This window comes from Lepus europaeus, chromosome 14, assembly GCF_033115175.1.
Source record: "Lepus europaeus isolate LE1 chromosome 14, mLepTim1.pri, whole genome shotgun sequence".
In the NCBI taxonomy this organism is placed as follows: Eukaryota; Metazoa; Chordata; class Mammalia; order Lagomorpha; family Leporidae; genus Lepus; species Lepus europaeus.
Window position 1 is genome coordinate 63,442,709 of NC_084840.1, and position 14,124 is coordinate 63,456,832.

Consider the following 14,124-nt stretch of genomic DNA (forward strand, 5'->3'; position numbering starts at 1 on the left):
TTCTGAGTGGCTTGAGACTGACAGTGTAGTACCAAATAAACCAGCATGCATACCTACCAGAACTTAATATTGTTTTAACTGTCCAAGTTCACACATACTGAGCTTTTCAAATGTTAAGATACTTGGGAGATCCGGGATTTTTATTCTACCAAGGGATAATGCACTAATTCCACTATATAGCTCACTTCCAAATTCGCAAGTGCTTATTTTAAAAACCTAGGTTAGTATCAGTGTTAAGATGAGGGTCCGTCCATCTTGAGTTAGATGGATACATCAACTTCTAATGCTTCGTTGTCTTACTCAAGAGCTAAACAGGTTCTAATGACCATCTTCATGTTCAATGAAAAATTGGCACTGGACATCTATGGCCAAAAGGGACCCTTAAAAATTACCCATAGAAAAGGCTGCTCAACTCAATGTTTTAGATACATCTAATGAGACTCATGGTTTGTTACTAGCAAATTCTAACTACTGTTTAGCTATGCAGTTAACAGCTTCTTTAACAGTTAACTGTCTCTTCTGTCATGCTTACATTACAACCTGCTGCCATTCCCTAACATGGATTCTTATGACTTCAATTCCATTTTTCACTCATTCTAAGACTTCAATCTCGGTACTCCAGAATTATGCTAAGATATTTAGAATGAAACCATTTTAAGAATTTTAGTTGGGGAAAAAAGGCTTTGCATGTATTATTGTGTTCATTTTTCCAACAGAACATCTCAGGGAGTGTTCTGTAGGGTGCTGAAATACAATCGTTCTGTAACAAGTTCCATCCACTTAGACAAGACATCCAGGAGTTGTGTGTCAAGCAATTACAGAGACTAAGAATATAGTTTATTATCAACACCTGAAACAAAGATTTGGGCTCTAAAATGTTCGTGTTGTGTTTTTATATTTCCATTGGTTTTATTTTAGCTCTTAAAAAGAATCAAATACGCTTGTAGATGTACAGTCAGGTCTTTTACATCCAAGATGTCTTGCCAAAAGGTGTATTAAAAGTATCTGTGTGTGCAACTGAACCCAATATAGATATGATCCAGGATGAAAATGCAGAGCATCATGTGTCAATAAATAGAAGACTCCCACATGAAAAACACGTGAAATAGTTCCTGGAAAATACACATTTCAGTATTTTCAAAGAAAATTGCTTCTAAACTCTGTATTTGATTGCACTACAAGTTATCCCCAAGGCAAATAAGCACTGAGTTTTTGTAAATTCAAGATAGCTCTTTGTCATTTCAATGTCAAATCCATTTCACTCAATTTTCATTTTAGGATCTCATACATATGAAGGCCAGAAGCTGGTCACTGCCTTCTTACAGGTCAGAACCAGACCCTCTCAAAAGCTAAATGAGTATTATGTCATCTACCATCAACAAAAAACTACAAACAGTGGAGTTACCTGTCAGTTGCACACCTCTGACAATAACCAGGATTTGTTCAAATCTGTTATCTTTGTTCAGTTTTCTGCTGCTTGCCATTGGCCATGGGGTGGGTGGGGGGTGGGAGTGAACCATGAAGCAAACTTCCTAAGATACTATTCTGTCAGAATCTGGCAATTTCTTAAACTTACCATTTTTTTTCTCCCTTTTCCTTGTTATTTGGTGCTTTTCCTTTTCTGAATTCCTTAAACACTAAGACTTTCATTAGTGTAAATACTACTACTAGTTCTAATCTTTAGATTGCATCTTAAAATACCGGTATCTGACATTTCCTATGTTCCATCTCTCCTTCCCAAATTCTGATAGTCCACCCAGTGTACTTGACTACTGTGCTGTTGCAAGCATGAATGAACTCCTCCATTAAGCAATGTTTATAAACTACAAGGTATATCCACAAACTTCAACAGGCACAAATGAAAGCCTACTTAGCTAAGGATCAAAGTTTGAATGTTCCCTGTGTTTAAGTCTATGCAATCACAATAATGCTGGAAGTAGCTTATGCTAGCAGTTGCTAAATGGACGCTAATCGCCAAAAAAACAAAAAAAAAAAAAAAAAAAAAACAAAAAACCCTGCAACACTACCTTGCACTCTTCAATATCCCTAGTTATTAGTCTTTGCTCCAATATATTTTCAACTGAACCTATACCGTGACCTAAAACTCATCTCAAACTTGCAGCCAAATTCCTAGGAGTTATGAATGCCAAGCTTTAACTCTGGTTTCAAAATGTCTTAACAGAAATCTAAACAAAGAGCAATGTACCAAACCTGAACTTACCAGAAGCAACCTAAAGACACCAACCAAACACTAAACTGAAGTCAGATTTTAGTTCTACACTTTGACTCCTGATTCCTCACTTTATTATCAGTGAGGGTCCTTTAGAAGATTAAGTGTTCTGTGCAAACCCAATAAAATTACAGTTAGGGGATCTAATGTTGTCACATAGCTACAGTTAAGTTAGCAGTGTTGTGTAGTAGTGCAATCAGTAACTGGCTTGTATGGCGGCTTCTAAAAGCACCTGTTCCCAGAGTTTCATGTATCATATTATATGCATATAAAATAACCAGTTGAGGACAGCCATTAGCATATTGTAAAGATGATAAACTGAGTGTTAACTTCTCCCAGCCAGTACCTTTTCCCCTCAATAAATGTTAAAAGACATCTGGGGGGAGGGGAAGGGAAGAATTCAACTTTACTTGATAATTGTAAATTGGTAAGCTTTATACATTTAAGTTTTTTAAAAAACCTAAATGCTCTAAGTACAGACTAAAAGCTGTCCAGAAAGCACACACTTAAATTTCTCCACTTGGGAGTCGTATAAAGGGATTTTGAACCTTGATGGCGAGAATCCCAAAACAAGAGTAAAATGAATTCTTTTATTGCAAACAAACGTCTAAATTAATTTCTCCACCCACTTTCTTTAGAAAGAAAAAGAAATCAGCAGGCTAAGGAGATACCCATTCAAGAACTAACATGATTAAAAATTAAGATATAAATGGGTGACTCACAATTTCATTAGCTTACAAAGATGGTGGAGTTAACTACTACAAGCACACTAGTTATACAGTATTTTGTGGGAGAAGGGCATACAGACATAGCTAACTTCATATAGATCCCATTAGACAACTGGATTTACAACAAGTTTTTTTTTAATAAGAAATGGGCAAAGCCAGCTTTCTTTTCAGAATCAAAATGCAGAACAAATGGAAAAATTATGGTATTTAACCTTCACAAGTTTGAGCCTCCACAAATAATGCAACCAAGTTTTACATTTTTAACAGCCCTTCTACATACACTCCATCTTCTCTATCTTGGTTCCAAGTTTTATCTTCATTCCCAATTATGCCAATTGCATTGTTATTTAATAAGAATAGGCCTTCCCGGTTCTTGTCAGAAATTGTTTAGCTCACCCCCTCCGCTACCCAGCACACTAGAGAGAGGATGGAGTGTAATATGAGCAGTACAGAGTCTTATGCAATTCATGAGGACCTTAGTCCTTACATGAATCTGGTTGCTAACATTTCTATCATATTGTGACAATGACTCCCGACTGTTATTCTCCGTGAGAGATGGGGGGAGTAAATTCTTAATAAAAGACACCAGGTACAAAGCAACATTTTACTTTTGTTGTGATAAAAAAAAAAAGTCACATTTTACAGATAAAATGTAGAACCCTGAAATACTGACACATTCTCATCGTGCACAATGCTGAGGTTCTCTTACGATTCACTTTAAAACTGCAATTAAAAATGTACAAAAAAGAAAAGAAAAAAAAAAATCAACCCACAAAGCTTCTAAAAAAGGAACCCGCAGGCACTTCCTCTTGTGGAATGTTTAAAAAGTTAGCCTACTAAAGAAAACAGTCGACTTCTTGTGAAGGTTTTGGAGAAATATGTATCAGTTCGTTTTATTTGGGTATTCAATAATATCCTTGGTGATAATGCTGACTCCATGGCTTCTGACCCCAGAATTGCTGTAAGAGAAAATTTTTTTTTTAAAGAAAAAACATCAATAAGCCACTCAAACTGCTTTTAGGAAATGACAATGAATCTAATTGCTGGAAACAAATTTATATCTTTCATACCTCTGATTTCTATGAAACCGTATTTAGTTTTATTATCCCATTATCAATACACATTACAAAAAGAAACACATGACTTGGTTAGTTTATACAATTAAAACTGGTAGTAAAAATACCCAAATGTATAAGTATATTATTTTACTAAAAATATAAAGTTACAGCAAACTCCAACGTACTTTGCCTCCAAAAGATTACAGCTACAGCTACAGCACAATTTACCACTTGTTCTACATCACTTAGGAAGTACTTCAATCCCTGAACAAGATCTTTTTCAAAATTGATTCTAATAAACCTGAAACACAGTAGTGAACATAAAGCACACAGATTACTTACACCCTGCTGCCACTGGTTGTAGCCCTGAGATTGATTTTTGTAGCCACGATTGTTTCCTCGTCCTCTGAAGTTCTATAAAAACAAACAAAAAGAAAAAATCTTTACCGCAGAGGCCAGCACTTTTATCAGGTTTGTGGCCACAGGTGTGAGAGACATTAAGAAATGGACAGGATTCTATAGCCATCCACCTAGGGAATGCAGAAACTGAGCACTTTCTACTAATTTCTCAAGTGTTTTAATTTTTTGTTCATTATTAGTATTATTTAGTTCATTATTAGTTAGTAGAAAATACTAACATGCTATGCTGCTAGTTAGTACACCTAAAATTAAGTGGACACATTTTACCACTATTTTAAAACAACTTCTCAGACTTAATTACAGACATTAGTGCCTACATAGAGATCTTGAAACATTACCTGGTTATAATTCCCTCTGTTGGGCATTCCACCTCTGTTGTAATTCCCTCTGTTTGAATAACCACCCCGGCTGGGGAACACAGGGCCACGAGGGTAGGGATAGCCAATGCCACCACTTCCGCCACCGCCACCGCCTCTCTGTGGCATATTACCCCTCCGGTTGTATCCACCACGATTCCCAGGAGCTGAAAACACAAGAGACTTTTAGTTTCCATGTGTTGTACCTACTTCCACAGATTTACATTCCTTCTGGACCACTCAAGTTTGAGAAAAATCAATGTCTGAAGCTGCTCAGGAGGTACCACAGCTGTCTTTTAAACCAAATCAGATAAATTTTAAAACTAGTGAATGCAGCCACACAAGATGGATGAACAAATTTCCTATGTTAAATGTAGATAAATAATCCACAGACTCAAAGACTGTTTCAAACTCAACCTAAGTAAGTACTACTCAAACTTCACTTACCCCCTCCTCTGAAATTCCCACCGCGCATATTAAATCCTCCACGTCCTCTGTGGCCACCACCTCTGTTAAACTGGTTCTTGCCACTCTTATTCTTATTGCTCTTCTTTGAGCCAGTGTTCTGTTTCTTTTCAGGTGGAAGCGCCTTTTTGCTTTCCTCCTTATATTGCTCCAGAAGTTTTTGGGCTTCTTCTTTTTGAAGCTCAACATAAGTTATTTCATCAAAGCACTCAGCTACCTCTGGCAGAGTAAAGTTTCCTGCAGGGATTAAAGCCAAATTATTAACTTACAAAGCTTTGCAAATATCCAATCCTTCCAATTCTTGAATGGGTTTTAATTCTTTCAAAGATAACATGGATACCTTAATAATTTTTCTCAAAATAGAATAAACCAAACATTCTTACTTATCAAGATTTAGTATCATTCCTGCAACAGTTCTGCTATATAAAAATCATAGATTAACACAGTACAAATGAAATTAAATTCTTGCCTTTCATTTTGAGGACTGCATGTTCCGGGAGGTCTTTCCCCTCAACTTCGGCTTTCTTCTGTGTTCTTTGCTTATAATCTTCATCTTTTGGGCAAACTACAACAGCTTTTCGTTGGAAGCCTGCAAACAGGCACATTTTTCTCCTCTGGGCAGCAGCAGACACATTTGTCTTGGGGAGGAAAAAATAGGAAGTTTATAACCCCAATCTAGATCTATAACAAATTCCAGCATGGGCTAACGTTTTTCAGTTTCAGAGGTACAGCTTACCTGGTCCAAAATGAAGTTTCTCTTCTTCCGAGCAGCAATCTCAATAAACTTTCCAAGACACTGTGGGGCTCTCTGTAACAGTGTGTTCAGTTTTCCAGTATCTGCCATTTGCTTCTTAAAACCTGCCACCTAGTTTTAAAAGTTAAAAAAAAAAAAAAAAAAAAAAAAAAAGCAAGTTAACATTTACACAAATGTTGCCCTTCCCCATTATTTCTACCACAAAATGGCCACTTTATCAAGCACCCTATTCTGTTCAAGTCTTAGCAGCTAAGAGCTTTAAAAAAAAAAAAAAAAAACACTATGGAAATCAGAAGCCTAGTCTACTGGAAGTTTATCTTACACCTAAGAGCTTAAATAACCAACCTGGAGGCCCGGATTCTGGTATAACTGGTAAAGCTGCTACCTGCAAGGCTGGAATCCCAAATGGGCCCCAGTCAGCGGCCTACTTCGGGTCCAGCTCGCTGCTAGTATCCTAGAAAAGCAGCAGGATGGCCAAAGTGTTTGGGCCCCTACACCCACTTGGGAGATCGGAGTGAAGTTCCTGGCTCCTGCCTGGGCCTGGCCCAACCCCAGCCATTGTGGGAGCCATCTGGATAATGAACTTGTCGATGGAAGAGAGCACTCTCCCCCTCTAACTCTAACTTTCACATAAATAAACCAATTTGACTTTGTTCAAATTTGTATCTCTAAGGTACCAAAATGAAAGATAGCAACATGCAAAACAAGAGCCTACTTAGAGAACCTTGTGGTTTATTTGAAAAGCTGAGATCAGTTCCTAAACATCTTACCATCATTTTATCCATAATGGTATTTGTGCCAAGAATGTTGTATTTCCCAGGATTCTCAGCTGCATGTTTAGTAACCCAGGTAGTTTTCCCAGCTCCTGGCAAACCAATCATCATCACAACCTGTGGAGCAAAGAAACGTTAATTCACTGTCTCATCCTTACAAGTCAACTATAAGTCTCTCTCTGGCTATTATCTAGGAATTCAGCAATCCACAGTCTCATAGACCCCGGAAGACAACATGAGAAAGTTTAACATTCCAACGTTAAAGAACTATGAAGTACTACATCTGGGAGAAAGCAAATGAAAACACAACACTCATCCAGTCTGTCACTTTTTTATCAACCAAAAGCAATCTCTCACATGCCACAGCTGAAAATAAAAATCACTTACCTCACAATCCTTCTTCTCTTCAGGACCCTTAGGTCCCCTAACTCGGTCCTCTAAGGGGACATTCTGGATAAAAGTATATTCTTCGGGTATTGGAAAATATGGCTTTTCCTTCTGACCAAAATTAAATTCAACTGCACAGTTGTGGCAGAGAACATGCGGGAACAGTGGCCGTCCAGCAAGAACTTCTTTACTGATTTTGAAGGCAACGCCAAGCTCCTGTCCATTCTTAGCGTAGGAGAGTTCTACTTCATCACTTTCAAAATTCTGTTCAAACAGAAAAACAACTTTAATCTACTTCCTATAGGCTTTTTGAGAGAATGCAAAAATTCATAACTGGGAATGACTTTTAATCTTGTGGTAAACATTAAATGTTAAGAACTTTGATTAGCTGAACACTGAAGCACAAACTCTTAGAAAGTGAGCTAGACTTTCAAAATTCATCTGCTTTGTTTCTCAAAAAAATTTTTTTTCCTGTTAACTAATGAAATCTTTAACTTTGTTGATCACAGTGAAGGCTGAATTATGCAGCCTTGACTTACAGCAAAACAGGTGATCACATCATTTTCATCAAACTTCTCTCCATAATCTTCAGTCTCACAATTGCATGTTTTTATTCCTTTCAGAGAATACCCATAAGAAAATTCTTCTTCACCTAAAAAGTAATTTTCATGAAGTAAATATTTACAACAATCCAAAGACTCACCTGGTTTACTATTCAAAATATAGGATGTAATAGAAACTAAGCAAAAGTGGTCTTCAGACGTTCATAGAAAATGTGTATTACCAAAAAGCTGCATGCATTTCAAAAGTTTTTGCACTGAAATAGGTAATTCCAGTATTACATGAAGTTTACATAAGTAGCTTAAATAACCTAAGAATCCCTCATTGGCATTCAGTATTAACTGCCTCTCACTAGATGTAAAATTGATGAAGGCTAACTGGACCTATTACAAAATAAAATTTCTGGACAAACTGCATGTCCTGTGTACGGGGGCCACCCCTGTGGCACAGGTTAATCCCCGCCTGCAGTGCCAGCACTTCATGTGAGCTCCGGTTCTAGTCCCAGCTGCTCCTCTTCCAATTCAGCTCTGCTACAGCCTGGGAAAGCAGTAGAAGATGGCCCAAGTGCTTGGGCCCCTGCACAAGTGGGAGACCTTGTTAGAAGCTCCTGGCTCCTAAGCTTCAGATCAGTCCAGCTCCAGCTGTTGCTGCCATTTGGGGAGTGAACTGGTGATGTTAGACCTTTCTGTCTCTTCCTCTGTCCACAACTCTACCTCTCAAATCAAATCTTTAAAAGGCTTCTCCTTAATGTACAGCAAAAGATCTCCCAAGTTCTTGTGCCCCTGTCACCCATGAGGGAGACCCAGAAGAAGCTCCTGGTTTCTGGCACTGACATGGCCCAGCCCCAGTCATGGTGGCCATTTAGGGAGTGAGCCAGCGGATGGAAGATCTCTTCTCCCCCTCTAACTCTACCTTTCCAAAAAATAAATCAGTCTTTAGGAAAAAAAAATATGCTGCTCGAGCCTTTAGTCATAACTCAATCATAAAGGAACAAAAGCAAATTTAGACTCTGTCTACTGTTATTCTCTAAAACAGAATGAAAATAACAAGGAAAAGGTTTTGAATGCCTGCCAATAGTTAATGAAATCAGACATTCATGAACTTGCAGTACTCAATGCAAACTTTACCTAGCAGCATTCCACTTGTGGTTAGCGACCAGCCAATCCGAACTTCATGTATGTCTATATCTTTTGTATATAAATGCCTTACAGGTATCTTCTCTGTAACCTGAAAGTTAAATCATTATTATCATTAACTGTAAACCAAGGTAGGTAATTTATTTATGTGCCTGGTTTATCTCTTTTGGGCTATGGAAACCTAAAATTCTTTCTCTAGCTATTTATACAAAGACGGGACACCCAACTCTACCCCACTCCCAGTATTTTCCAATTGATGTAAGGGCTTATAACTTAAATACTTGGTTGATTCAGATTTTTTAGAACAATATTTTTAAATTACATTCTCAATTGCTGTTTTTCTCATAAAACCAACACTCTAACCAAAAGAAATTTTAATTCTTTGGTGGCCCTTTTCAAGGGCCTCATATAATGGAGTGCCCTAAATAAAATATGGGCTGGCTCTACAGGGCAAATTCTGATAAATAAACTTTTACAAATAAACTATTACAAAATGAAGGTTCCAGAAACCTCACAAAATTGCATTTACCTTCATCTCAAAACAGACTTTGCCTTTTGACACACCATAAGATGCCCTTCCTCCAGCCCAAAGAAAGGCAAAGCTCTCCATAGTAAGCGAAGAAGCACTGAGGCGATCTCTTGATATTTTAAAATGTAGATCACAATTATCTGCAATTATATTAAATACCATATTATTCTTTTGACATCCAATGGAAATCTATTTGCTACGTAGACAAAACTTGGATGTTAAATTTTTTTCATGTACTTCTTAATGCTGCAGAAAACACTGTTTTTAACACCATGCTGTTTTCCCAATTTTCCGTGTAAGCCCCACTCCCACCATTCTTATCAAATTAAGTACTGAAGAGTAAACTGCCTATAAACTAAGGCTTAATGTCTTTAAGAATATAAAACAAGACAATGTGACATGGATACATACCTGCTCTGCTCTTTACCTTGATTTAGAGGCACGCAGTAGAGGATAGCAGGAAATCAAAGTGAAGCATGCCAGAACCAGGTAGAATTTACCAGTGCCACAATAAAACTGAAGGGAGGCCACGGCCAAATATTTGAACATAGGAGTATGAGCTGTTGATCCTGTACTTTGTAACTTTAGCACTAGGGCTCCTGAGTCCTAAATTATTTTCTACATCTTAGGAATAAGGCAAGGCAGCCTCAACTTGGAATACACAAATCTGGTCTTCTAACACTGTCAATATTACAGCATTTTGGTCTTGTATATTTGTGTATTAGCAGCAATTAAGGATTAAGCTCTTAATCAGGTCATCGAAATCCAAAGCATCTTTAATCTAGCTACCTCTGGGTCACTGGCTCATTAACATGAGTTCTCACATGAGGGACAGCTAAAGTCAAGGCAGAAAGCTGGCTCTTTTCCTTTTTACAGGACAGGAAACCTACAGTTTGAAACTCTTAAATTAGCTTTGCTCCTAAAATTCCTGATCACCGATAGAACTATGATTTCAAGAAGCTGTTGTTTCTCCTGTAATCACTGCTAAAAACCTCTCCACTTCCTAACTACGGTATTCATTACCTTCTTGATCATTGCTTCAGCATCTTGGTAACTGCTAACAACTTAAAGCAACTGATTGTGACATCAAAATTTCAAGCCACCTTTTCCATATGCATTTTTTTTCCCAAAGACTCAACTATCTTAACTACCTGTACAGGGTATTCAGTAAGCAATCAGAGGTATCACCATTTACAACCTGAATAAGCAATCTGTGCAAGGAAGCATCCGAATCTAACTTCCGCCTTACCAGAGCAACTTGACATTTTAACTTTTCAAGTACGGATTTCTACACTTGGTTCTATGTGTCACACTGAAAAGACTCGTGCATCCTGTTCTGATCAAACGCTAACCCAAGGTAATTTAAGTAAAATCTGACAGCCACGGCCCATTTAAAGGTTTGCAATAATTCCTCATACTCGATTGCAACCCAACTGGGTAACGTAGTATTTACAGTGCTGCCATTGATACCATTCGCTGCTGAAGAAAGCTAGTGGCCCAGTGATGGCCCACTGCTGCTGCCCCAGGTCTTTGGAAGAAATCAACTTATGTTAAAGCAGCAGCTACTGAACTGGAATTGAGAACAAAAGAGCAGTTATTGAAATAGTATTACAGTCTTTTAGAATAGGGAATATACTTGTGTGCTAATGGGAAAAGTAATCAGTTAAGTATTTAACCAGCCCAAGTAGCTGAATTAATACAATCCACAAAAAAAAGGAAATTACTGTAGTACACGTTAACAGTTTCTATTAGCTAACTAGTCCAAAAATTGGCATCAATTTCACATTCCCAAGAATAAGCTTTAAATTACAATTAAAAACTGATAAAGCCTATAAAATCATCAATTCAACAACTGATGGCATATTAACATTAAACTACTGCAATCTGGGTCATCAATCATTATCTTTGCTTTTTAAAAAACTGTACATGTTTTCTGCACTTAGGTTAAACGTACTGTATTCTAACAAAAAAAACCAAGACATTTGAGGACTGGGGAGCGGGTGAAACAGCTTCACTTACAAGTATCAAGACAAACCACTGTGTCATCGAAGTGCTCATCTTCTTCTTCAACGGGGGGCTGAGGAGATTTGGCTCTGAAAGACAGAATGGGCTCCTGATACGTCTCTGCCCACCCATGGAGAACGGGCAACAACAACGCACAGTCCGTTAGCATCCTCTACCTGCTATACTTGTTCTCTTCAATGTACTCGAAATATCCACGGCCATGATCTTCTCGAGGTCTTTTTACACCTCGCTTTTTATCTCCGCCTTTCTGCTCTGTTTTGCCGTCTCCTATAACACACGACACTCTCATAAGTGCCCAAGCCGCACAACACCCCCGCCAAGAAAAAAAAAAAAAAAGGCACTTTTTTATTTCAAGTTGCCTAAAAGCATCGGATTAGTGAGTTTTGGGTGAATACTGAACCGCCAGGTCGAATGTGAATTCAAACTATCAGCTTGGAATTGGACTGGAGGTAGTGACGCAGCCTAAAGACGTTACTAATTCGGCCCGTCTACCGGAGGCTTCGAGAAAGCTTAAGCGCAACTGCGCGCCGGAGGCCCCGAGCCCACGTGGATCCCGCCGGGCGCTCAGGGGGGGAGGGGCGCGGGGGCGGCGGCCCCTCCCCCACCCGGCCCGCGCAGCCCGCGGCCGCATTGTACGGATCTTCCGCCCCGCTCGGCGCGCCGGCTCCTCCCGCCGGAAGTGACGTCACGCCGAGCCCCTGCGCTCCTTGCACAATACCGCGGCGAGGAGCCGCCAAAGCGCGCCCGCCCCGGGACCTCGGGCCTCTCCCCTCCCCCCGCCCTGAGCCATGTGCCCGCACCGCGCGCACACACAGCGCGGCGGCGCCACCGCGGGCCTTCGGGGCTCCTCCCCCCCTCCCGCGGCAGCTGCAGCTCCCCCGCCCCCACCCCCGCCCCGGCTCCCCGAGCCACATAATGGAGGCGCTGCCACCGCCGTCACACACGCACACGCACACACACACACGCCCCGAGCCCCGGGCCTCTCGGCTAATCCGGGATTCCCCGCACCCCCCTGCCCCCACCCAGCCACCAGCGGGGGGCTCCGGTCCCCACCCCACGCGGGCCTCCCGCCGCGCGCAACGTACAACGCAGCACTCACCCGCCGCCGGAGCCCCGGGGCGACCGCCTCCTCCGCCGCCTTCCGCCTTCTTCTTACCTCCCGCCTGCTGCTGGCCCTGCCTCGCCCCGGGCGGCGCCACCGTCACCGCGAACAGCGAGGTGGGGCCGCTGCTCTTCCCCGCGGCCTCCTTGGCCGCCCCGCGCTGCTGCGGAGGCTGTTGCTGCGGCGCCGCCGGCGGTTGAGGCTGCTGCTCCCCGTGGCCGTTCTCGTCGCCCGCGGCCTCCTCCTCGTCGCCGAGCTCGTCCTCCCCTTCCTGGAAGCCCTGATCGTCGCCGTTCTCGTCTTCCGAGGCGGCCTCCTCCTCCTCCATCGGGCCCGACTCGGCCGCCCCCGCGGCCCCGTTCTCCTCTCCTAGCTCCATCTGGTCGCCATCCAGGGCGGCGATCCCTTCCTCCTCCTCTTCCTCCTCCTCCTCGTCGTCGTCGCCGCCGGCCGCGGCCTCCTGCTCGAGGCCTGCTCCCGAGCGCCCGGCGGAATCCCCGCCCAGGTCGAGGCTGCCGTTCCCGGGCTCCATGGCGGGGCGGCCCCCGGCCTCCTCGTCGTCCAGCGCAGCCTGGAGTCGCTCCATGAGCTCGGCCTTGAGGCCCTTGTCGGAGAGGCGCCGCTTCTTGAGCTCCTCTTTCAGCTCAGACACCTTCAGCTTTTTTACATTAACAGGCGAGGAACTCATGATGAGGGCCCCGATTCGCGGCAGGGAGCTTGGCTCGGACTGGGCTCCGCTCACTCGGCCACTGGTAGCGGCTGCTGCGGCTGCTCCTCGGTCCGGGCGGCGGCTGCGGCTGGAGGTGGGTTCGTGCTGCAGAGCGGACCCGCCTGGTGTCGAACGGCGCCAATTCCTTTCACCGAGTTCGCGAGGGAGACGCGGAGACTCGCCTGGCGCGAGCGAGCACGCAACGTCCTCTCGCAGGGGCGGCGCCGCGCACGTAATATAGCCGCCCCGCCCCCCGCGCTGACGGGCGCGCCGCGCGGCAGGAGGGCGGGAGCGCGCGCGCGCTCGGCCCCGCCCAGCACCGTCCCTGCCTCCCCGCCCCCACGCCGAGGCCCGGGTCGGGAGCGCGGCCTAGTGCGCTTCCTATTGGGTGCCGAGCAAATGGAGGAGAAGGAAACCGCCTTTCGGTTGAACCGGCCCGCTGCAGAGTCCACTGGCCTTTCTGGGTTTCTGCTGAGGGAGCTCGTTCTGCTCTTGGCCTGGGCGGCTGCTCGGCTTCAAATGCTAACAGAGCTCAGCTTGGCGTGTTCAGCTCGAACCCCTCCACCTTTTCTTCCATCTTAGCATTGCCGTCCTGGGTGCCCCTCCCGCTACAGCGTTTTAAAACGCCTCGGGATTTTATTTCCGCTCTGGCTGGTCTAACCCACCCTGGCAGTCAGCACACGGAGAGTTGGTTCGTCCCTTCTCCCCACCCCCCCACCTCCGGCCTCGTATCTCCTTCCATTTTTCTACGCCGGCCTGGCGAATGGCCGTTTAAATTCGGGAAGGGCGAGCGCACAGCCTTCTTTTGTCTCTTCCGCAGCCCCCGGTGCGGGGCCTGGGAACAGGCTTCTCCCCTCCTCCGGTCTGCATCCGCAAAGCGCGCTCTCCGCG

At 43.2% G+C, this 14,124-nt stretch overlaps 1 protein-coding gene across 2 annotated transcripts; it reads right to left on the reverse strand.

Moving 5' to 3' along the window:
* Positions 1-3,578: 3,578 nt before the first annotated feature.
* Positions 3,579-13,434, reverse strand: HNRNPU (heterogeneous nuclear ribonucleoprotein U). 2 transcript variants are annotated; one of them, XM_062210724.1, is made up of 14 exons: positions 12,579-13,434; positions 11,578-11,689; positions 11,417-11,490; positions 9,398-9,537; positions 8,860-8,959; positions 7,711-7,823; positions 7,172-7,435; positions 6,782-6,901; positions 5,994-6,122; positions 5,727-5,895; positions 5,240-5,494; positions 4,775-4,959; positions 4,359-4,430; positions 3,579-3,917 (listed from the first exon to the last, which is right to left on the reverse strand). In XM_062210724.1, the coding sequence occupies exons 1-14, from the start codon at positions 13,210-13,212 to the stop codon at positions 3,864-3,866; spliced, it is 2,421 nt and encodes an 806-aa protein (XP_062066708.1). In that variant the 5' UTR covers positions 13,213-13,434; the 3' UTR covers positions 3,579-3,863. The 2 variants fall into 2 exon arrangements, with proteins under 2 accessions (XP_062066708.1, XP_062066707.1); XM_062210723.1 differs by having other exon boundaries at positions 12,522-13,434.
* Between the last annotated feature and the right edge of the window lie 690 nt (positions 13,435-14,124).